The 25843-nt window shown below is 40.8% G+C and overlaps 1 protein-coding gene across 3 annotated transcripts in view; it reads left to right on the top strand.

The window, feature by feature from the left end:
- The window catches only part of dscamb (Down syndrome cell adhesion molecule b), a 147864-nt gene that overhangs the window by 85009 nt on the left and 37012 nt on the right, over positions 1 to 25843 (top strand). For 2 of the 3 annotated variants that reach the window (XM_074641597.1, XM_074641598.1), the window contains exons 4-11: positions 3210 to 3356; positions 4940 to 5218; positions 6620 to 6895; positions 9057 to 9353; positions 10418 to 10690; positions 13129 to 13407; positions 13657 to 13776; positions 17752 to 17931. In XM_074641597.1, the coding sequence (XP_074497698.1) occupies positions 3210 to 3356; positions 4940 to 5218; positions 6620 to 6895; positions 9057 to 9353; positions 10418 to 10690; positions 13129 to 13407; positions 13657 to 13776; positions 17752 to 17931 (1851 nt within the window). Of the gene's footprint in view, positions 1 to 3209; positions 3357 to 4939; positions 5219 to 6619; positions 6896 to 9056; positions 9354 to 10417; positions 10691 to 13128; positions 13408 to 13656; positions 13777 to 17751; positions 17932 to 25843 lie in introns of those variants that run through there. The other variant, XM_074641599.1, reaches the window with a different exon arrangement.

The following is a 25843-nucleotide window of genomic DNA, read 5'->3' as shown; positions in this document are numbered from 1 at the left end:
TTATTAGATAAGGTAACTACCCCTAAACATTATATAAAGTCATGTATTAGCATAGGTAACACCCCTTAAACACTATATAAGGGCAGGTGTTGTGCCGTGTGCAAATACTCTGACACAAAGGCTGTATATAAAGATGGACGACACGACAGCTCCCCAAAAGTGAAGCCAACACATCTGGATCGCCCCCTGGTGGCTGGCTGCAGTATAGGTCATAAATCCCACCTCCTCCATGTTAGTGGGACATGGGACAAAGTTCACGTCAAATACATTTTTCCCAAAGATGGTTTCTGTCATTTTAGGTAGTTCTTATCACTCTGATATACAGTATGTTCAAGTGTTCATTTTTCTGATAAGTTTGGTTTTAATTCATTATTTGATGCTATAAAAAGTGGGTGAGATGTCATGATTGACAGCTGCGAGTGTCTCGCTGACAAGCTGCGGCCGTGCTCGGCTCGCGATACCACGGCTCTACTGCCCGATCACTGCTGCGGAGACTCTGGCTCCAAATGACGTCAAAATCTCAAGATGGCAGCTCTCGTATCCGAGATATTTTAGCTTCACTTCTGTACAGTCGGAGGAAGTGGAGACATGTCGTCCATCTTTATATACAGTTTATGATCTGGCACATGCAACCAAAAAAAGACGGTAAGAAGAAGAAGAACAAGGGTTTTTACAATCTTACTTGGGATCAATGGACTGATTGTATTAATTATCCAATAATAATTACTCTAAAACATATAATAATCTAAATTTGATTATATGATGTTCATGCTTTTTTTATGTTCTTCAAATTGATGTTTCCTTGAGTTGGACAAACAATTTGTGGACTGTGAATACAAGATTTTTTTTTACTTTTCTTGTTAAGAGTGCTTTTCGACCGCTCATAAAATTCTTAAAATCCTCTCTTAACTAAAAGAAGAGCAAAAATAAGAAAACATCAATGGGAACTAACAAAATAAGAGCAAATCGTGGATACGAACAAAAATAAAGAGGAAATCTGTTCTTATATCGCTTCCTATATGAGGCCGACTACCCCTTTTTTTTATCATAAATCTAAAAAACACATCTTACATGTTAACATTTAAATGTTCTAGAGAAAAATCACAAGAAAACCCACAGCTCCCCTTGTTCAATTTAAATGAATTAGCCACTTCTAATCTGCTTTAGCTGCTCCCACACAGCCCCAGTTCGTTCTACTTTTGGATAAATCGCCTTCAGACACGGGGTGCAATCAAAATCAAATACGCAGAGAGAATTCCTGCTAATAAAAGCACTCAAACATGTCACCTCGGTGGTGTCGGTGTCATGTATCATCTTCTTAATAATCTTCACGCAGGTATCTGTACACAATCCAAGTAGTTAGATGTACAGGTATGTTGTTAGAGCAAACCACTCACCGTCATTCATTCTTGTTAAGTTTGAAAAACAACTTCCACAGATATGAATTGCCCAAGCTTGATAATCCATCACAGTAAACACAAAGCCTTAATTTGTTATTGTCTAAGTTTCCCTGTTAATGTCATAACGCCAAGTTTTCATATTAATGTGCACATTATGTTACTCTCTGCTTACTGTCAAATGACACACACACACACTCACACACACACACACACACACACAGGAAGAACTATATAATCCCTCATGAAACATGTCACCTAACAAACTATATTGTCACATCCAAGTCTTCTTGCTGTTTGCATCTTTTATTAGCGTAGTGAGCAGGTGATTTAAAGCTATAGTAACAACATTTGTAGTGTGAAATAATGACAAATAACTGAATACTTTTGCTCTGTATGTTGTTCCACGTCACATTCAATAGACTGGACATGAACTTATTTCACCCATCAGCTGCTATATACAATAACGACTTAACGTTACAGTAATTTGTGCAATAATTCAACTGTGCAATACTGTCGTTAATACTACATTTATACTGTACATTCAAGATATGTTCTTATTCATTTTTTATTTATTTCATTCTCATTTCATTTTGTTGAATTTACTGTTTTGCACAGTGGTTATATGATATATATTGTACGTCTTAATGCAAATATTTGTACACATCTTTTACATTTTTATTTTCTTATTTTTAATTTTAGTACTTACATATATTTTGTTTACATTGTAGCATTACATACATAATTTTTTTTTTGTTAATTTATCATCTTTATGTTACATACTCCTTTGTTTCTATTTTCTTACATTTCTTATGTTTATACAAGAGCAACTGTACCGCCCCAATTTTCCCCCGGGGATCAATAAAGTATTTCTGATTCTGATTTTGTATTTACACACAATCAGAAGGTAGAAATGCAAAGAAGACGTAGGCTTTCTTAAACTGTAACGTGCGGAGCAGCATTTTCTTTAACCCTGTGTGTCACTGTACAATGTTTTCCTTCTGGACCCCGTCAACATTAGCTGCAGGTGATACAGGGCTGTTTCTCCTCGGGCCTTAAAGGCTCCCTAAGCTGCCTCTGTCTTAGCATGCCCACCACTATGCAGTGAAGACAATCTCCTGCAAATTGCTTTTTCGATCAGTTTTGACATCAATCTGCTCCCATGGGAATGTGGGCATTCATGTGATGGCGGAGTGGAAGGTTTCTTTCCTTATGGATGTTGACAACCCCACTCAGCCTGGTTTGATCTGCAGAATTAACATAATATTACCCTACATACTGAACCGGCTGTGACAGCCAGAGAGGGATCGGCTCTCTGTACCAGACATTGGCGCCAGTGAGGTTACTGCAACGGCAGAAGTCAAAGACGTGACAATAAAAGCTGTTAGAGGGCAAAGATTTGATACGCAGATCTGATTTCATGAATGCAGTTTATGCATTTTGTGTTCCATCATCTGGGTGATTTTACTGGAATAATTTACAGTATTAGTGCAAATATTGGCGAGTTTATCTGTAGAAGTTCATTTTGTTTAAGTTTATTTACACAAGATAAATTATTTTTCATTTTGCTCCAGTAAACTCTCTCATCTCGTGTAGAAATAAAGAATAACTTCTAAAGGCTTTGTGCGCTGTGAGAATCAAACTTCTACAGATTTGCCGTGCACTCTGCAAACACCCTGTGGAGAAAGAAATCCTTCTGTTGTGGCTCGGCGAATAAATTCTTTATACTGTTAAAGTTGTTTTGATCCTACATAACAACCACACAACTGCTGCCTTTCATGTGTTTCCACTCGCTCTTTTTATCTTCTGCAGGACAAAGACATCTCATCACATCCACGGGAGCCTTGTATATTCTGGACGTCCTGCCTGAGGATGGGCTGAATAACTATCGCTGCACCACACGCCACCGCTACACCGGCGAGACCCGTCAGAGCAACAGCGCGCGTCTCATTGTGTCAGGTCAGTACTGCATTCAAACTGGAAGCAATTTATCAATCAATCAATTACAAAGATCACACATACACTACAGGACAGATATACATGTAGATACCGTATTGGATACTTCCTATACATAGATAATGCCAAAGATCAGTGGTTCCCAACCTGTTTTCTTTGAAGCCCTCCCTAATTGTATCTAAGAAAAGCTGAGCTCCACCCCCATATTTTCTGACGTCATCACCCTTAAAAAAATTTACAAATCCTCAAACAAAATCCTCAATTTAAATGAGTTAGTCTTTTTCTATTAAATCAATTTTCTTTACTGAATATAACTCGTCAGTTTCGTCAACATAAATAAAGTGATGACGTTTTGATGTATTCGCCAAGCGAATGCAGATACATAATATGATCTTTTTTTGTAAGACTTGATTCATTTACTATAATAGTGTTAGAGCTGAAATTGATTTTTTAATTGAATATAATTTATAGTGCTATTAGATTGCTGCTAGACCGCCCCGTTAATACACATGCGTGCCTCCCTTTGTGTGCAGCAAGCGGGAAAATAAACAGGTTTTTGACCACAGTGTTGTTTTTGAAAGGCTAAATGGCAAAAAATATTGATTGAAACAGAATATTTTGTTGTGAGTATTATAAATTATTGCATCTAGCTTTTTTTATTTCAATACATTTAGAATTTTGGACTTTACAACGGTCTGGAGTTATTGGAAATGTTTGGATCACACAAGTCAGAAACAATCCTACGCAGCCACCACCTCAAAACTAATTGTAATTAGTCTAATACTAATAATATTAGTACTGTGCACAAATATCAAGTTTAAACAACTAAGTAGCAAAAAAATATAACTTTTTAAATAGTTTTATATACAGACTTTTGTATAAATTATCCAGTAAGTGTGTTATTACGATTTTAGAAATGCAAATCGAATTTTGACAACCTGAGAGCAGACAAATCCTGGCGCAGCCCCTGTGATCTTAGGCGGCCCCTAAGGGGGCCCCGGATCACAGGTTTGGAACCACAGATCTAGATCATCCTTACATATATTTACACTTTTAAGTTGGATTTGTCATTTCAAAACTGCACACAGCAAAAATTATTTCCACCGTAAAAATGTTTTCCCCTATGAATTATGGGCCCGCCTTTAGAAATTTTGATTGATTTGTAGGATTGTAAAGCGAGACCAGTGAATGGGTACGTTCAGGGCTGGGATCAAGTTTACAGTCTGTCCAATCCTGTCATGCAGACCGATCCACTCAACTATGAATTATGCAGCAGTAACAAGTAAACAACCATTGCAGTGTAGGCTGTACTGTGATGTGGGTTCAGTTGCATATTGTAGCATATAGGAGGACCATTTAACATGTATTGCATTTAGCATGTAGATGGATAAAAAAAGGAGCAATCAGTCTCTGATTTCATTGGGGACAATTTTAGGAACACACTGTTTCTCTCTCCTCTCCCTCACATAACAAAATATACAGTACACAGAACTGAATCTTGACCCCAAGAATCAATATTGGATTACACTGTCAAGCGCCTGGCAACGCTCACCACTAATTAACACTAAATTCTCTGCTCCTTCCAGACCCCACCAATGCTGAGCCAGGCATCTTGGATGGCTTTGACCACCGAGAGGTGATGATTAATCATCGGGTGGAGCTGCCCTGTAAGGCTTCAGGCTACCCAACGCCCAAATACCGCTGGCTGAAGGACAACAGCCCTTTGGAGCCTGACAGTCGCTTCCGCCAGACCACCACAGGACTGCTGATCGAGAGCACGCAGCCCAGTGACTCTGGGACGTACGTCTGTGAAGTGTGGAACAGTTATGGCAACGCTGAGGTCATGGGGCGACTGTATGTCAAACGTAAGTCTTTTATTAAAAGGAGGGGATCCTCTTTATCATCTGTTTGAACTACCACTGAAATTGATTAATTGATTCGTTGATCAACAAAATTAACTGACAAGAGTTTTGATTATCACTTTAATCGTTTAAGTTGTTTATCAAGCTGCTTTTGCTGCCTCTCAAATGTGAGTTTTGGTGCTTCTCTCTCTTTATATAATTAGAAATTTATAATACTTGGGTTTTGGACTGTTGGGCAGACAAAACAAGCAATTTGGGAACTTGTGATGGGCATTTTTCACAATTTTTGACACTTTTTAGACTAAATATTTAATGAATTCATCAAAAAAAAAAATATTTTGTCTAAAAGATTGTCTGAAAATAGTGGAACAATTACCCAGACTCCAAGGTGACATCTTTAAATTGCCTAATATGTCCGACCAACTGTCCAAAACCCTAAGATGTGAAATTTCCCTTTATAGAAGACTAAGAAATGTAATTTGTTATATTAGATTTTGAGATAATGGAACTAGTGGATTTTTGACTTTTTTTCTTTATAAATTCCTTAAAGGTGGGTTCATTATTTTTTTGTTGTTTTGACCTTTTTATAATATTCTGTAGCTGTACTGTCCCAGAAGTGTTCCTTATGTTTAAAAATCCGAACATAAAATTTTGGTCGAAGTACATATGTTTTAGTATCAAAATACTATTTTCCCAAGCCCTTCTAAAAACTTTTCCCAACGTGACCTGACGTAGGTTTCTTCAAGATGACGTTGCTACATATATATAAATATATCCTTATCCATAGTCAGTTCTCCGTTGGAAAGGACAGTCTGACGGCAAAGCGTTTGCTGCTCCCGTCCAGAGCCGCTTTACCTCGCCGTTAGACAGCCCTTTCTGATGGGGAACTGAAGCTGTTATGTCGCTCTCTTCAAAGCCACCAAACTCCATTGACCAAAACAGTAATTTTACCTTGCAGAACACAGGTTGTATACATACAACCCCACTTCAGCAAATCCGAACCAACCCTTTCAGCTGTTTGCATTCACATTATTCATAACCTTATTGATTATCTTACTTTGGTAACATATGTCACTGCCTTTCAATAACGGCTGAGTGGCTGTGTCCATCTGAAAAACCCAGAAAACATCTCAGATGAAGTCGACCTTTAAGTGATTAATCGATTATAATTTTCTGTCAGTTGACTACTCAGTTAATCGATTGATTGTTTCAGATCTAATCTGGAGGTAGCGATTACAACCTTTTCCCCTGAATTCTTACGTAGCCATGCTGCTAAAATCTAACCTGAACTTTCTCCACTATCCCCGCTACTGTCTTCCTGTCAATCTTACTGTCATTAAAAAAAAACAAATCTTTGAATGCTCCTTTAAAAGGACAACATTTCTCTTATTTTTGTTTGCTCAGAGCCCTTGAAGGCAGTGGTCAGCCCTCGGAAGGTGAAAGGCAGTGTGGGTAGCAAGGTGTCTCTGTCTTGTAGCGTGAGCGGTGCAGACGAGTATGAGCTGTCATGGTACCGCAACGGAGAGATCATCTACCCCGGCAACAACGTCCGCTTCACCGGGCTCAACCGGGAGAGCCTCATCATGGAGGGGATGTCGAAGAGCGACGGCGGAGCCTACCAGTGCTTCTCCAGGAAGGGCAAGATGTCGGCACAGGACTTTGTGCACGTCATCCTTGAAGGTGTGCATGCGATTTGTAAGGTGGAGCATTCACACAAACACTGACCAAAAGCCACACTGTAGCAGCTGTCTTCTGCATAATCAGTGAGTTAGCAGAAACAGATTCAGGTCTTGGAGATCAATACAGGGTTTATGTGTTAATGGCATCCTGCTGTGACTCTCTGCTATAGGCCGCCATTAGAATCATCACAAACACAAACAAAGATACATGCACACACACTCTTGAATCCAATAGCTTACCTTGGCAGCGTTGCTCAGGCAACTGTCTCCTGTTGCCAGGGAGCTGTAAAAAGAAGATATTGATAATCTCTAATCATGTGGAACAGATCTAGATTATCAGAGAGCAGCAGCAGGCGGACACAGACATTTCAAAAGCGAACCGCTCTCAGTGTCTGGGAGGAAAGCTCCTGGATCACTGTTCATAATGAAAGACTGGTGACAAAAAGTCAGGGTTTTTCCTTTCACTATGCTGCCTTATTATTATTTCACAAAAAGATGTTTTTATGACAAAGATTGACCCCTGACACCAAATACCATCTTCTCTGAAACACTCACACACACCTGGTGTCTGAGACTGTTGGTGAATAAGACCAGGAGGGATTTAACTGATAAGGAAATAATAAACATGATGTGGGTTTTTTTCAGGAGCTTTGTGATCTGACCACTGAGATTTTTTTTGTTCTCTTGGCCCTCAAAACAACCCGTTCTCACTCCCAGCTTGTCAAATACCGCCGCTTGGTAAGTCACTTTCAGCATCGGATACCGACGTACGGAGGCGCCCTGTAGCGACTGTATGCGACGCACCGGTCTTTCAACTAACTCCAATGTAAACCCACCCACGGCAATATTCGTCGGTCAGAGCAAGTGATGTAGCATTAATAGTGAGAGTCCACTTAGGGCGGGAGGGAGTGATGGTGGATGGGTCAAACAAACACAGGACTTTCAACCAGGACACCGCTGTTCGTGTCCCGTGTGAAACTAAAAGTAACTGTTGACTTATTTTGTCACATCAGTCGTTAGTCACGTGACTCGTTAGTATCGTTATTCGCGAGAATCAATGTGAGTCAAGTGAGCCGTTATGCAGTCAAGTTAACGTTAACCACGACCGTTTCCTAACCCTAACTAAGTGGTTGTGTTGCCTAAACCTAACTTCCTGTGAAAACAGAAGTTTATTTTGAAAGGACACTATGCATGTAATGAGCGTATGTTGACACGCCGTCCCTGATACGTCAGGGGTACTCTGTACATCAGTCTCCGATGCCGAGAGGCACTGACCAAGTGGCGGTATTTGGCGAGTGAAAAATGTGTTGCCTCAAAAAGTATACACTGTACAGTACGTCCATTATACAGATAATGTAACAGAACGCAGTAACGTATAGGAGCAGCTCTCTTAGACGAATAAGAGGTGACACTAAGCCACCACATCATACCTTACCAAGATGAATAAAAAACAAGAAACTGCTGTAGGAACATGATCATCCAATCGTAGCCTTACCAGGAGAGCACTCAGTGTTAAAGCATGCTTTTTTACTTTGCAGAGAGAAGTCGTTTTGAACAAAAGCGTCTGCCAAATCAATAAATGTAAATGTAACTCCTCCAACAATTTGAAAAAAAGAAACCAGAACAAAGAGCAGTTCTTCTAGCTAAAACAGTGGGCTCTACTGACAGGTTGTTGCTAGGTCAAAATAAAACAATCCACTGGATTTGTATTGTGAAATTGAAGTAATTTGATTGTTTTCTCAATAGTTTGGAAATCCTCTGCAGTCACCTTGTGGAGATCACGCTACACCCTGTTGTTTTCAGCCAGGGAATTGTTTTAGGTCCAGCTTTTCTCGCTATGCTCGCCCACTTTCTCTGACTGAAAACAACAATTCAGTCATTAGTCTGTTCACACATCTCTAACTGCCAAAGTCACATTAACTAAACAGGCATTAACTGATTTTGTAACTAGACATTTCACTTTGTATAAAGTTGGAGACGAGGCCCTAGTTGATCGATGGTCAGCCAGATGTTCTGCAGGATAAGCGATAGAAATGTGCCACTATGACTTTAGAACTAACCATAAATGTACCATCAGTAATGCTGATGATGGTCCCAGTTTCTCTTTTGTTCACCATTGTTTTCCTGTCCCCTACCCTGTTCCACCTTGTCCCCCACCGCAGATGGTACTCCAAAGATCCTGTCCTCCTTCAGCGAGAAGGTGGTGAACCCAAACGAGCCCGTCTTCCTGGTCTGCAACGTCAAGGGCACGCCGCCTCCCCGCTGCACCTGGTCGCTGGACGACGACCCCGTCATCAAAGACAGCCACCACCACCTGGGCCACTACGAGACCCACGAGGGCCACGTGGTCAGCCAGCTCAACGTCACGCACACCCAGGTGCAGGACGGCGGGGTGTACCGGTGCACGTGCAGCAACTCGGCCGGGGTCGTGTACCACCAGGCTCGAATAAACGTAAGAGGTGCTTGTCAAATCAGCTCCTCCAAGAACAACAATACACATACCTGTCTGTCTCTCTGTGTGTCTGTCTGTGTCTCTGTCCAGCTGGCTGTCTGGCGTTTTAGCGCTGGTTGTCGTTTGTATCTGAAAACTTGGATTTATTAGGATTTCTTTGCTTTTATAGCGTACTCTTATGGTGATATGGTGATCTTTTTTTCCAAGTTTAGTTTTTCTCAGCTATCTTCCTCAGTAAATTTTAGTTATAGTATTAAATTTCCTTTTAATTTGATCTCTGATTGATTTTAACTCCATTTTTTGTGTTCGTTTTTATACATTACTTCCTTTTTCTCTGCTCCTTGTATAATTTTTAATACTGTAGCTTGGTCTTTTTCTCTCCAAATTATTACTGTGCTTTTCCGACATGCCTGTATTTTTAGGTCAAATTAATTATCCTGGTGTGCTGCACATAAGCTTATCTGGATATTGGGTTTCCAAAATGGGCTGGTTTGTAAATAGCCGGAAGAAAAATATATTTCTTCTGTTTGCATGAATAAATTTATCTGTGGTTTGCTTGTGTGTGTGAGTGAGGGAGTGTTCATGTGTGTCTGCGTGTGTTTACTCAAGCAACTCTTCACGATCAGATGTTAAAGCGATTACTGTGTTTCCATTTTATGAGACACAGGATGTATTACTGTTATGTGGGTGAGAAGCAGCAGGAGCAGAGTTATAAGTATCAGTAGTACAGTGTTATCTAAACGCTCTGTTTTCCTTCAGATGGTTAGCACACTTTAATCTGCTTGTCATTTCACCGCCTTCTGCTTAGAGTTAAGCAGCCTAAGATCTTGTGGTAAAGCAAACAAGAAAAGCATTTTGGTGGCAGGTACCATATGTGAAGCTGTGGAGAGAAATGTTCTCTGTTTTATGTTCTCTGTCTAGCAGTTAACCTTTCCTTGTTTAAATACTACATATGTTTGGAAAGTCAGAAATATTTACAAAAACACCAAAAATAAAGCCCTTGTTATTTTATGTCACCTTCCACTGAATGTCTTTATAGAGGATCCCTTCTTGTTCTCTGTCCCTCTGTAGGCCGCGCCAGCATTCGTCCAATGAAAAACATCACAGCGATTGCCGGACGGGACGCGTTCGTTCACTGCCGTGTGATTGGCTACCCTTACTACTCCATAAAGTGGTACAAAAACTCGGCACTGCTTCCGTTCAACCACCGACAGCGAGCGTTTGAGAACAACGGCACGCTGAAGCTGAGCAACGTGCAGCAGACGGACGCTGGCGAGTATAACTGCAAGGTGATGGTCCAGCCCAACAAGATGGACTCCCAGAGTGTCCACCTTCGTGTGAGAGGTTAGTCCCATTGAGCCGAATATGATGTACTTTTTTTTTTTTTTTTATCTCCATTGCATTTTGAGCATTAAATTAAAGTATTTCAAAGCTTCCCGGAAATGTTGTCAACATACCATGTAGCCGGTCAAAAAATATTTTGATATTCATTTTCTGTTGGTGAAATACAGCAAAAGATGAATATGTAAAAACAATTTCCTTCATTCTGTATAAGGATACAATTTTAGTTTTTACAGCTTAAAGCAGACGTATACAGTGGTATACAGACTCAGTGTTGTTCAATATAGAGCTGATTTAATATAATCAAACAAGTCACTACAGTTGTATTTGTTTTATTTGATGAGCAATGCAATGCAGTGGTTGTTCAGCAAGACATCATCTCCTATTTTTGTCATCACATCTTTTTGTTTTTGTTAAAGGTCAACAATTGAGAAATGCGCTCATTTGCTTTCTTGCTGAGAGTTAGATTATATATTCAATACCACTCTCATATCTTCCCGTTAAGTATAGCAGGCGGCAACCTCCAGGTCTGGAAAGTGAAGCCAATGCTGAAGTGCCTTAAACTTGCATTCTTTCTAACAGCCAGCAGGGGGCGACTCCTCTGGTTGCAATAAGAAGTCTGATTGTATAGAAGTCTATGAGAAAATGACCCTACTTCTCACTTGATGTATTACAGTACCTCAGTAAACATTGTAAACATGAGTTTATGGTCTCAATCACTAGTTTCAAGACTTCTTCAATACAGCATGATGTTCATTTAGTACATTATGGTCCCATTTAGAGTCAAATAGACCATAAAACAGGGTATGCATTAGGGCGTGGCTACCTTGTGATTGACAGGTCGCTACCACGGCGTTGTCCGGTCTGGGAGTTGTCCGTGTTTTAGTTTTACAAATTTAACGATTTTCAGTTTTCAGTTCATGAAAGTCAATTGGTCAACTAAAGCGTCTTATTCAGCGTTCGGTTGTACGTAGCTCCACCCTCTCGTGTCACTTCTGGTTGCAAAAACCAAGATAGCAACAGCCAGAATGCCGAACTGGAGACTTCAAAACCATAGTCCACAAACCAATAAGTGATGTCATGGTGATCAGTTCACTTCTTGTCTATGGCTGTTAGCTAAGCTTAGCATAGAGACTGAAAACAGAGTGAAACACTAATCAGTAAAACAAATCTGTAAAGTATTTCTTACCCAGGCGTGGTGACCTCCTGGAGTCTGGCTGGTATTTCCCAAAATGTTTAACTGTTCCTTTAAGCTTTGTGTTATAACTCTTAATGGTTTCATGCCAAAGTCCCGTACCTTGTGCTTCGACAACGCTGAATTTGATAGATGGTTTGAATAGGAAACGTAAGTGCATCTAAGGATTACCTCAGTGGTCAGTAGCTCGATAAATATAAAGACAGCTTTATCATATGTCTAAATTAATCTAATATTCCTCAGTACATCAGCTAATGAAGACTGTATTAGTGCCACTAATGTTACAGAGCTGAGTGATCTCCACTGATATCTTACAACTGTAATAGGTAACACTAAAAAGGGCTTCCCCATTATGCCCCATTTCCTTCCCTCCGTACAGTATGCAAGGTTGTTGTCACTATATTACACTTTCCAGTGGAGCGAGGGAAACAGAGGGGGAGAGAGAGTGAGAACTAAAGAGAGAGTGATGATATAAAGCAACACTTCCCAGTGGTGCTATAGTGAGCAAGTGCATTTGTTAATTTACTCTGCTCATGCTTAAAATGCGGAAGTGTCTTTGGGGATCCCTGGAGTCCATTATCTCCACTTTGTTGTGAATTAAATAAGGTGCTAAAGTGCTGCTTATTTCAGTGTTATTTGAACTCACTGGACACTCAAACACAGATGACTTGTGTGATGGCTGGAGATTTCCCAGAGAATAGAGCGCCGGCAATTTCAATAGATCTTATTGTATAAGTGTGTCGTTATATTATGCAGCCAGATTTACTCTGAACACTTGTGTTTTTTTCTGAAAACGCGCTAATCCTGCAATCAGGGTTTGAGATGAGTGGATAAAATAGTAGATTGATGCAGTAGCCAGGCTAGAAGATAGGTAAGTATGTAGGTCAGTAGATCAATAGGTGATTATTAACAGATAAAGAGAAAAAGTTCACTTCTTTTTCCAAGCAAGCTGAATGAGTCACCTCAGTTATTTTTTTGTTCTGTTTCTGTGTGCTCTTCTCGTGCTGAAAGGACAAAATGTTCCAGTCTGAGAATGATGGGGAATTATTGCAGAATGCTTTGCTATTCAGGTCTTTTATGTTCCTTCAGTGACCTCTTTAAAGCAAAGATAGTTGGAAGATTGTGGGATTACTCTGAGAAAAGGACACAGTACGTTCCTCACAATCCAGGGAATTAAGGCGGTCTTTGAAACTCACGGCTCAAATCACATTTGATCTCTGTGTGTCTTTCCTCCTCTGCCCGTCAGTCCCTCCCTACATTCAGCCCTTCGAGTTCCAGCGTTTCACCATCGGCCAACGCGTCTTCATCCCCTGCGTGGTCATGTCAGGCGACCGCCCGCTGGACATCACCTGGCAGAAGGACGGGCGGCCGATCCCCATCAGCCTGGGCGTCACTGTGGACAACATCGACTTCACAAGCTCGCTGCGAATCTCCAACTTGACGCCCGACCACAACGGCAACTACACCTGCGTCGCCCGCAACGAGGCTGCTGCAGTGGAGCACCAGAGTCAGCTTATTGTTAGAGGTGAGGAAGCACAAAGGAACAGATTATATATCTAATGGCACCCAGTGGACTACTATAATCTGTGGTATGTGTGCAGGTTTTCATTTTAAGCAATTCCCGCAGTACCAAACTTCACTTATTAGTTCCTCCTGTCTGGCTGAAGGTAGAATCAACTGGAGCAGTGTTTGACTAGAATAAAAACCTGCATACACACTCACAGGCTACAAGTATAATAAAGACACCAATGTCAACTGTTATGTGTATGTACAGTTCCTCCTCAGTTTGTGGTTCAGCCTGAGGATCAAGATGGGATCTATGGGAAAACTGTGACTCTGAACTGCTCTGCTGAAGGCTACCCGCCACCCACCATCGTATGGGAACACTCCAAAGGTACATTAAACACAGCATGCATTACCCACTGTTCATTAACAAAGAGCACGGCAATAATGATATGGGTTTAGATTAGTTTATTACATATAGAAGATGGAGGGGAGCCATGATGATGTAGGAGGGATAGATTAAGGGTCCGGAAGGAGAAGGAGGAATGAGGGGATGAAGGCAAGGCGTGTTTATTTATGTAGCACATTTCAGTAGCAAGGCAATTCAAAGCGCTTTACATAAAACATCAAAAGCATCAAGACAAAGTGCAAAAGAAACACATTATAACAGGACATTTAAACAATTAAAAACTGAGAATATAGAATAAAAACAAGGTAAATAGAATAAGACACGTATAAAATACAAGAATAAAAGTTACAGTGCAGTGTAAGTAATTATTTAATTAAAGGCAGCAGCAAACAAGTCTTCAGTCTTGATTTAAAAGAACTAAGAGTTGCAGCGGACCTGCAGTTTACTGGGAGTTTGTTTCAGATACATGGAGCATAAAAACTGAGAACTGTAAAGACAGGTGAAAGGTGTAAAGATAGAAGGGTAAGGGATGAGGGGATGAAGTCTCAAATCTCCCTTTAAGGTACATTTTGAACAGATAAAAAATCACACTTAACTATGGACAATCATGCGATTAATCGCGATTAAATATTTTAATCGAATGACAGCAAAATATCAAACAAAACAAGAAGTGATGATTGACCTGTAAAGGATCTGAATTTAGCCAACTACAGTAGAGCTTTGTGTGCAGCTAGCCGGGGCCACACCTTGGTCTCAGGTTGTGTTTCTTAAAGCAGCCGTGTATGAAGGTGAGTGCAGCAGTACTGTAGTGCTTTTGCAGGTGAGTGGTTCCATTTGCTTCATCCACAACCAGAGCGTAATGTGTGTGAGTGCACAGACATACAAACACACACACAAACACACACAGCCATCTGCTCTGTAAACCGCGGGCTGGGGGCTTGCAGGGTTTCTACCTGCACCATTAGAGAATCATCAGAGAGAGAGACAGACAGACAGATATACAGATAGAGCGTTAGCAGACAGACAGACGGGCAGGGAGGGAGGCAGCAGGTGAGTTCAGCCACTTGAGCAGGGCACATGAAGAGGAGGCCCCAGGTGTTTGCTCCATCATCCATATAACCAGGGATGAAAGCTTCACCAACAGAAGGACAACAACCAATGAGGATTGGTGTGTGAGTGTGTGTGTGTGTGAGTGTGTGTGTGTGTGAGCGTGTGTGTGTGTGCACTAGCTCCCATGATCAAAGGAGTGAAAGAATCAGGTCTGTTTTTCACCCTTTGATTGGATTTGTGTGTGCGGCCGTGCATGTGTGTATGTGAGACAAGCAGGCCTCATGCCTGATTAGTACTGTCTGACCAGTCCTGATCAGTATGGAGAGATTAAGCTGAGCAGAGTGTGTGTGTGTGTGTGTGTGTGTGTGTGTGTGTGTGTGTGTGTGTGTGTTTACTCAATTGTAGCGTTAAAAACAACCTATCCAGCAGGAAGTGCCCCATGGCTCAGTTGGCCCGGCTGCCAGTTGGTTTTGTGTTTTATTCGGGCCTTCGTCACATATTTTTACTTCCATTTTTCACATCTTTCCTGGTGCTGTATAACACTGATTCTCAAAGTGGGATCAGGGAAAGGTTTCTCAATTAATTAATTTAAATTATCATGATATGATTCTTTTTTTTTTTTTTTTTTTACAAAAGGCTTCATAGTTCAACAAATAATATTTACATTTTTAAATCTATAGTGTAATCAGCCCACTCGCCAGGAAAAGTGTTTTCATTTGGTCAGAGAAAGTGACGTAGTATGTTATTGAGCAACCGTTATTGAAAGTTACGTAGTATGATAACGAGTATAACAAGCACAAAAGTCAAACAAGCACAGGACTTTCACTGCTGTTTGTGTCACGTGTGAAACCAGAAGTCAATGTTGACTTTACGCTTGTTATGTAATGTTGTTTTACGCAGTGCTGTTGTTACGCTTATTACGTAACGTTATGTAATAAAGAACGCTAAGGGCGGTAGTTATTTATTTATGCTAGTTACGTTGTTACGTTATGTTGGAAATTTGAACACAATCATGATCTTTTTTCTAACCTTAACCATGTAGTTTTTTTTTGCTTAAACATAACTAATAATTTCACAACGTTAACCATGTTGCATTGTGTATTTCTACAAGCATGATACGAGGCTGATTTTGGTTCAGAGACATCGACATTCAACGTATCCGTGGTTTGTAGAAACATACAATGCTAAAAAAAATTCTGACGATTGGGTTGGTAAAATAGTTCAAATATTACGTTCTAATCTAACAAATCTATACTCTTAGAATCTGCAAATATGTTTAATGCATGTCTAATATCTTTCTGATTCAATTCTCTTGTGTTCTTTCACATAACTGAAACTATAGAAGTGTAAAAAATAGGGTACGTCAAATTATTCCAAGGGACGTACATGAGCGGGGTCCCACGTTATATTCTCTACCTTGTAAGGGGTCCTCGGCTGAAAAGAGATTGAGAACTTCTGCTCTATAATATGTTGTTGTGCAGGATATCAGTCAGAGCAGAGAGGCAATGAAAATCACCTCCAACAAAAAAATGTATCCAGCTTGGGAAGGTGCCGTCTAAATTGTTGTAAGCCAGAGTGCAGTTTGTCCAGAGAATGGCTGCCTGGCATGCTTTTACTGCAACAGGAGTAGCTGAGAGCCAGATGAGTGTCTCTGGGAGATATGGAACAGTAAGTAAAGGTCAACTGCTATTAACATAACGACTAGCACCATTTGGATATGCAAAATCCATAATTCAAGGAAGAACACATCTCCCTCCCTCCCTCTCTCTCTGTCAGAGCCAGGGGAGCAGGAACAAAGTCACCACTTGACCCTTTGCTAGCAGCGGCCACTTGACTGCATTTTAATTAAAAGGCAAAAACCCACAGCTCACTAAATAGCCTAATCTCTACACGCTAACTTTAACACGAGCTAATGCAACGTCTGGCTCAGTTCACACATGTGTTTAATACTACATGAGCAAGGTGGAATACTGTGCTTTCATCACTATAAGAGCAGAGCAGACCGCTCTAAAGACTTTATAATTCATCGTCGGTGACATTTCCTGCGGTTTTAAGGCTGCCACTGCAGAATGAGATACTGTATTGTTTGACAATAGAACAAGAGTGATTATATCATTGTCTATTAAAAAGAGAGGTATTAATTACACGCAGGCCAGAATATGTCAGAGATGCCAAGTCCAATTATTTCAACGATGCTTCAGTGATGGATATCAAGTGTCAGTCGTATTGGACTTTTGAGAATTGATAAAAGACACGTGCAGAGCATTACTCTACTTGTTCTCAAACCAGACAAATCCATGCCTTTAGGATTAGTCTGTCCTCGACCAAGGCCATTTATGTAGTCCTTCTTACTAGTAATTCAACAAACATAAATGCAAAGAATAACCCCAGAGACACAGGAATAAATAGTCAGAAAATAATCCATGTCTAGCTACAGTTAACATCTTTCTGGCTCGTCTCAGTGTTGAAGGCCAGCAGCAATGCGAGGCCTCTCTCCTCCTGCCTGTTGTTCTTCTGCACCAATCTGCTGTCTTGTTAAACATGAGCATTATGTCTGTTCTGATTGCATCACACCAGCCGCTCGGCCCGCTCCGCCGTGCTCAGCAGCTGTTTGGCGGTTTAAGGATTTAGGCCTGGTGTTAAGAAACATGTTTACAATCCTCCCTAAATCTGACAGGCTTTGTCATCAAATCTGTAAACAGAGACGCATGGTCAAATGAATGCACACACACACTGACACACCGTAGATCAGCTTACTGTTAAGCACTGTATCCCATGTTGGCATTATACATCTTTTTCTCCACTGAAAAATGTGTGTACATTTATACATACTGTCTGGACTATATAAAGAGTTGGATATGAAATCTAAGTGTTGTGTGTTTCTACTCTCTCTTTCCTCCGTCTCAGGCGCCGGCGTCCCCCAGTTTCAGCCCATCCCGCTGATCAGCGGCTCTCGTGTGCAGCTGCTGATCAACGGCTCGCTGCTAATCAAACACGTGCTGGAAGACGACAGCGGCTTCTACCTGTGTAAGGTCAGCAACGACGTGGGAGCTGATGTCAGCAAGTCCATGTACCTCACCGTCAAAAGTAAGAGCCTGCGTCTGATGCACGATCAATAACAGCTGATGGGCAGTAATCATTGTGTAGTTTAATGCCTGGGCTGGCGCAGCGACAAGCAGCCGTTAAAAAGGATTCCCAGCAGCGGGATTTTACAGATACTCCTCGTAAAGTTGATCGGCCAGACATTAACTTTGTAAAAAAAATAAATGGAGGGAAAGGAGATGCACATCAGCAGATTCAAGCTGTGCAAATGATGAACAAACTGAGACTGAGAGTTGCAGATTCTGGTCATGATCCATCAGAAGCAACATCTCACTGGCCAAAATAGCTTGTGATGTAATAAAAACTTAGACTTTATTAGAATCATCACATACGTACATACAGGTACATACATGAAATTTGACCTTTGCATTTAACCCATCCTAAACATTTAGGAGCAGTGGGCTGCTGTAAAGCGCCCGGGGAGCAACTTGGGGTTCAGTGTCTCGCTCAAGGACACTTCAACATGCAGACATTAGGAGGTGGGGATCCAACCTTTAAGGACGACACGCTCAACTCACTGAGACACAGCCGCCCCAAAAACACTCTATAAGTTAAGCAAAGCGTTAAAGGGGTCATGATCCTGACTTCCTTACTGAATAAGATGACAAAAACCAAACCTTTAGTACATCTGTTAAAATAGTGGAGGCTAATGTCCATGCTCATAGTACAACCATGTGTCACGCTAAAGCGTGTAATAGACCCGCCGGTCCACCAGAGGATAGCGTTTTAGTGTCACGTTTTGCCTCACCGTGTACGAAGGTGCAGTACCAGAAGGAGGCAACAAAACCACTTTTGTCAATAAAACCGCTCACTTAGGTTTAGGAAAAACTTCATGGTTGGGCTTAAAATAAGTACATAATAAGTAAAATACATGTGGATGCAACATAACGCAAGTACGGAAAAGTTAATAACGTAACTTAGAAAACAAAACAGCGGTTTCCTGGTTGAGAGTCCTATATTTGTTGGACCCATCCACCTCCCCTCCCGTCTTTCTCACTTTATATTCTACGTCACTAGCTCTGAGTTTAGCATATTTACACAGATGCATTTCCATTGCAGTCAGTACAGGACTACATGGCGTATGAATGACACGCCAACAGCAAGAACGGCGTTCTTATTGCACGCTTTTGCCTTGCGCATTAACATTCATTCATACGCCTTTCAAGCAACCGGGATGCACAGTAACGCTAAAGGACCGGGAACTGCCAAACTTCCAAATCTGTATGCAGACAGCTTAACCTCCTGTTTCTGAGTATATGTACCGGTAAGCATGTTAGTGTTTTTGTGTCAGTGGTCGGCATGTTAATGTCCCCGACTACAGGTCTCCTGCCTCCAGTGAGCATTAGCATGTAGCTCCCCTGTAGCGCTAGGAGTGGCTCCTCATTTTCATGGCGCTTAGATGCGAGTGGGGCTTATTTTCCCTGTGCTACTGTTATCAAACTGGAGCACGAGGAGCCCCGCTGACGGGCAGCACTCTCTCTATCTCTCCTTCTTCTTTCTCTCCGTCCTCGCCAGCCCAAAGTCTGATATATACAACACAGATGTGTAAAATGTGTACATATATACCAGAACCTGACTACATTGACAAGGAACACACATTCAACTTTTAAGTGATGGGATGGAAGTTGTAACTGACCCTGACTTCTAACCTCTCTGTGAAAAGGGAAACCAGCAAAATGATCTCCTTCTGGATAAATCAGCACTTGTTATCATTAATATCAGCTGGCATGATGCCGTGGATATTCATGTGTCACTGTAATGAAGCCTCGCAGTATACAAGGTTGGGAGCTGCCACTGTGTGTGAGGCTGTCAGTGCTCCAGCGGCAGGCTCAGAGAAGAACATGCTCTCTGTGTTTTCATAGGTCAGTTTGCTGACTATAGCAGCCAGTTGCTATGCAGCAAGTTGACCTATGGCTGTACTAACCTTTTTTTTTTCCATTTTCTACCAAGCGGAGCGCAAACACTGTGTTTGCAGCCACAGCAGACTCTACTCTCAGTAGCATATCTCACTCTGAACACTAAACATTGATTTTTAAGACATTTTTTATTTATTTCAACTAAAGAAAACTACAAGCAAACAAGGTCTTGTCATACAGTGTTTTAGCTTATATAACAGAGAAATACATCTTTAATAGAGCTGTCAAAGTTAACGTTGTAGCACGATCACTTCTAAAGCTAACTTGAACATACTGACATCATAAGAAACTAGAAAACCTAAGGAATCCATTGGTACCAACCATGTTATACTAGCTTGGCGAGGAAAAACTGGCATGGCCATTTTCAAAGGGGTCCCTCGACCTCTGACCTCAACATATGTGAATGAAAATGGGTTCTATGGGTACCAACAAGTCTCCCCTTTACAGACATGCCTTTATGATAAGCACATGCAGTTTAGGACAGATCATAGTCAAGTCAGCATATGTTTTATGCTAAATGCAGAACCTGTGAGGGTTTCTGGACAATATTTGTCATTGTTTTGTGTTGTTAATTCATCTCCAATAATAAATATATACATGTATTTGCATAAAGCAAGCATATTTGCCCACTCCCATGTTGATAAGAGTATTAAATACTTGACAAATCTCCCTTTCAGGTACATTTTGAACAGATGTGCGATTAATTTGCGAATAATCACGATAAACTATTTTGATTTATTGACAGCCCTAATCTTAATAGATTGGAGCTGCATTTGTTCATCATGGTATGCTTGTTGTATTGTATCTACTGAACTCTATCATACCGGTGTGAATCCTTCAGAGTCAAAGAGAAGACTCACCATGAACAGGTTAGAGTGAGATCATATAGATCAGCAATCAGCATTGTTGTTGCACTGCACTACTGTATTTTTGGGGTTCTGGTATAGCCAGCAGATATCCGGGCCAAGACTTCCTTTTCCCGAAGATTAACAACTCGAGATGCGAGACTGGAGTTAGAGTTGAGAGACAACGTCTACGACAGGATTGTTTCACAAGTAGCCAGTTTACAAGTTCATTTTAAACCAATAAAAAGCTAAATCATTGTCAGACAATAGCCGACGGGTTCCCAGATTGTATTTCGGCCAATGCGTTCCGCCTCTTTTGCTCTCGACAGAGACTGTTTACCTGCATTCAACCAAAGCCTGCTCGAACTTGATTGTTCAATAATACTCAGACTACACACGGAAACCAGAATGCTTCTGATGCCAAAATCTTCTCCCGTTGCCTCCAGATTCTACATGTGGATGCAGCATCTGTTTATAGAGATTAATGTAGGACAGACGAGAAAGAGCTGTGGTTTACGTGTACAGCTCGGTTGGTGTGCATTGTAGTGATGTGGGAGACTCGGGTGTGTGAGAAGTAAACTGAGATCGCATGCATAGTTTCAGTTTCATTGCTCTTTATAGTCAGTTGTATCATCTGCCATAGTAGAGGAGAGAGTGTGTGTGTTTGTGTGAGAGAGAGGTTTGACCCAGCGAACGCACTCTGCTGTTGCTCCAGGCTTCAGTTTCATGCTGTTCTCGACTCTATCAAAGGGAATTTTGACAGCTTTAATGCTAAATAATGTAAGCTTACTTCTCATATAACTAGTAGTTTCATTAACATGAACCGTAAAGGTTCATTATTTACAGCCTTTATTATTTATATCAAAGACGTGTTTTTCTCCTTAAGATTGATTTACATTTTTGTTCTAGTAATTTCATGAAAATTAATTGAGTTGTATGTTTTCATTGAAATTATTTTTTTTCTTACCACAACTTGAACATGGTTATGTACGTACAGTAGTAAGCGGAGTAGGATATTAAACCAAACCTGTAGTTCATTGCTTGTCAGTTAATTGCTGTCTCACACACATGACTCCATGCAGTATCTATTCTTACTGCTGAAAAAATACTTAACTTTTTAAATAACATTTACCTTTTTGCTCCATAACTATTGAAGAATTGTGACACACCTGCACAGAGCCTCTTCTTCTAACTCTACGTGTCCCTGCAGAAAACATGCAATCGTACAATTATAATTATTAATGTAAATTCAACCAATCCTGGCAGTATTGCCAAGAGCTTGTAATTTCTTGCGATATTTCTGCAGGTCAAACCTGACATTTTAGCTGTCTACATGTAAAATAATTATCTTATTCAGAACCACTGTTATCTTATTAAATGTGTTTATTTTACTGAGCCTTTGTTGCATATAAATATAGTTATTTGAAGAACACCTGCTGTTGAAAATTTTGAATAGAGCTGTCCCAAATACCATTTGTGCCACGTGGCGCAGCAGGCTGACATCCCGCTGCCACACTAATGTTCACACACGCACTTCAACAAACAACAAACAGCGATATCCATCTGTCAATAACTAATTATAATCAATGTTGAATGTGAATAATGTTGTGGGATCACTCCTTATTTCATGGGCTATTTGGGAATTTATACATTATTAATCTTACATACTTACCATATATAAAAAAAAACAAAGCATTCAAATACCGATTTAGAGGTCTATTGCCATGGCAACGGTTGAAGCTTCAAAGCATTGACATCGGGTCAACCCTACTTTTGAATATCATTTTTACGGTTTCTCAAACATACATACTGTATATATATCCATTTTGCAGTCATCTATGAGTTAATAAACTTTTCCTACAGCCTTGCACTATTAATTAGTAAATCTGCTGCAAGTTTAGTCATCTTTTGCCACAGTAATCACACAATTTAAAGGTACTCTGTACGATATCCAGAGCATTTCTATAGCATCAAACAACTATTTGCTACGTAAAGATATAGAGGAGTAATGTCTACCTGAGCAGAGAATGAAGTCACTCTCCCTCTCTGTGTGTTATAAGCCAAGCTTCTCCTTGCTTTGTTGACGCGGGCCGGTCGTGCGTGCTGGCCATGCATGCTGGCCGTACGTGCCTTGTAACGCAGTGGCTCGCTCTCAGCTGCTGCTCTGCACTGCTCTCATACGGTGGTTACAGCTGATAACGTCGTAGTCTTAGCTACGAGCCACCAGCTCAGTTGTCGGCATGTTGAGAGCCGTGCGGAGGCAATAGAAATGCTTCCAATCTTGCATTAACTCCTTTAATGCTTTAGTAACTGGTTGGGTGTTTTGCCAATACCTGCTTATCTCCAGAACCGTTGATACTGCAGCTAACATCATGCTAAAGCCAATGCTAACAATGCCCTCATGACATCACCAGAACATGTCATCATCAGTAACACTGAATATGGATTAAACACACACGAGTACAATTCTCTTTTTACACTCTGTCCATTTACTCCTAAATTAAATTTCTCTTGCCGTGTCATTTAAAACCTCCAAGTCATTTATGATTCAGTTAGCATTGACGTGTCATCTTCACAGCTCCAATAATTCACATTACAAGAAACAGCTGTGTGAAACACTGTGTGCTGTCCTTCCTCCGCTGCCATTGGCTGCCCAGTCATTACATGCTGGCTCAGCCGCACGCTTGTCACTCATCAACCGATCACATTTCATGCCCTTTAAACCCCAAACTGTACTCGTACGCTCAAGATGCTTTCTGTAAAAGTGTACTTACTCGCATGAGTGGTTTGAAAAACTGAGACCATTACTGTGCTCGTATTCGCCATCACCATCATGTCGATGTGTGTGTGTGTGTTTGTGTACACATTTCTTTTCATTTTTAAGCTATGATTTTAACATAGATGTATTTTACTTCTTGCATGTGTGTTTGAAATCATGTCTGTTTTCATTTGTGTATCCATTCATGATGCACTGTGTTCATTCTGCTTGCATGCAACGTGTGCGATTTTATATGTGTGTGCGTGTGTGTGTGTGTGTGTGTGTGTTATGAGACGCAGGAACTCTTGAGTGCATTTCAGCCTCATTTAAATCCGTCAATACTTCAATTAGAAGCCGACGAGGGGGCTCAAGGGAAGAGCAGTTTGCGTGTTTCTCTGCTTTATTTGCACTCTCTGGCTGTCTTTGTTTCTTACATTTCCAGCAATGCGAGAAAGATTAAAAAGATAAATAACACATTATTTGTTTCATTTTATACCCTTGTTCATTTGCTGGCAGCTGCGTGTGTCCTCCAAGTGTCTAAATCCCCCATTGCCGACAACAAAGCATACATTTATTTACCATTTATACAGATCATTTTTAGCTTCATTGAATCACTCTTCTAACAAAATAGTCTTAATCCCAGATGAATATTAGAGTAATACATCATACATTTAAATCATTCAGTCTGCGCTGCTCCTCCTCCGTGTGTCTCTGTGCGTGTTTTGCTGTTAGTCGTCTTTCTAAATCACAATGTGAACATAGTGAATCCTGTAAATTGACAAAAGAGAACTGTCCTGCGTGCATAATCGCAGGGTTGTGTTTTGTTTTATAAGGGATGTCAAAGTTAACGCGTTAATAACGCAAATTTGTTTTAACGCCACTGATTAACGCATTAACGCAACTTGCGGTTTTTAGATTGAAGCGGACTCAGTTTTAAATCTAGAGTGAAGATACTGGTATCATATGAAACTATAAAAACATAAGGAATCCATTGGTACCAACCATGTCATACTAGCTTGTCGGAAAGGAGGCTAAATACCGCTCCAAACGTATGCTAAATTTTGGCGAGGAAAAACTGGCATGGCCATTTTCAATGGGGTTCCTTGACCTCTGACCTCAAGATATGTGAATGAAAATGGGTCCTATGGGTACCCACGAGTCTCCCCTTTACAGACATGCCCACTTTATGATAATCACATGCAGTTTTGAGTCATAGTCAAGTCAGCACACTGACACATTGTTTTTGTCTGTTGGGCTTGAGATGGCCATGTAGTAGTAGACTTATCTGAAGATATACAAATCTGAATGATAAACCCGTCAAAGTGTAAACTGCATTATGTAACAAAAAAAACGTGACAGCCATAACAACCTGTTTGGTATTTTTGCTTGACAAATCACTGGAACGATTAATCATCCATCAAATAGTTACCAATTTATTTTCTCTCCCTCGATTAATCAACTAATTGTTTGAGCTCTAATTTAATCTGCAAATGCTTCGACAGTTTCACCACCAAGGTAATTTGATAACTAGGAGTTAAGAAGTGCCAGTTTCCATACAAAAAACATTCAAATTGTGCTCCTGGTTTTATTATACAAGATTTAACCCATACGTCATTCATCTTTGTAAGAGTGAAGCCTCCTCCACACTGTTCAGTCCTTCACCTCCTGTCTGTCTGCACCTCTCTGTCTTTGTTCCCCTCCTTCTCCCTCCCTCTCTACCCCCTCAGCTTTCTCTTTCTCCCTCGTCTCCCCTCTTCCCACTCACACTTTCTCCTCTACCCGCCCGTGTTTTATTACCAGGCCCCTGTAATATCGCTGGATATTAAAAAATATACATCAACCGAGCAATTATGGGCTATCAAAAAGAATAGGTTTAGCCCGGGGCCCTGTGAGCGCTGCACGGTAGATGCATAGAGATGAGATAAGGAGGAAGCGAGCGAGTGGCCTCACCTCAGCGCGGGCCACTGAGGCACGACCAAGATCGGTGAAGATTGAGGAACATTTTAGATACTGCGGTCTACATCACATGGTAGCGATCCTGAATACACGAACATTTAGCATGTCTTATTCACACATATGCACACATACAAGGTCACAGACAGATTAAAACATCTCACATGTATTCAGATATGCATATTCATATGTGCTAATAGCATAAATGACGAATATTCTAATACAAACATGTTTTCATACAGAAACAAACACACTGAGTCTTGCATTCTGTCATTGCGTGCCCTTTCTCTTTCGATGAGCAAACACGAGCTTCGTCGATGTTAACTCGCACTGCCAAGGCCGCAGATTTAGATGGAGAAAATAGCCCCTGTTAAGGAGCAATAACATTTAGAGAAGGGGCTGAGAAGACTCTTTTAATAGGACTC

The sequence above is a fragment of the Sebastes fasciatus genome, chromosome 7 (genome assembly GCF_043250625.1).
Source record: "Sebastes fasciatus isolate fSebFas1 chromosome 7, fSebFas1.pri, whole genome shotgun sequence".
Classification (NCBI taxonomy): domain Eukaryota; kingdom Metazoa; phylum Chordata; class Actinopteri; order Perciformes; family Sebastidae; genus Sebastes; species Sebastes fasciatus.
This window is presented reverse-complemented; position numbering and strand designations above follow the sequence as displayed.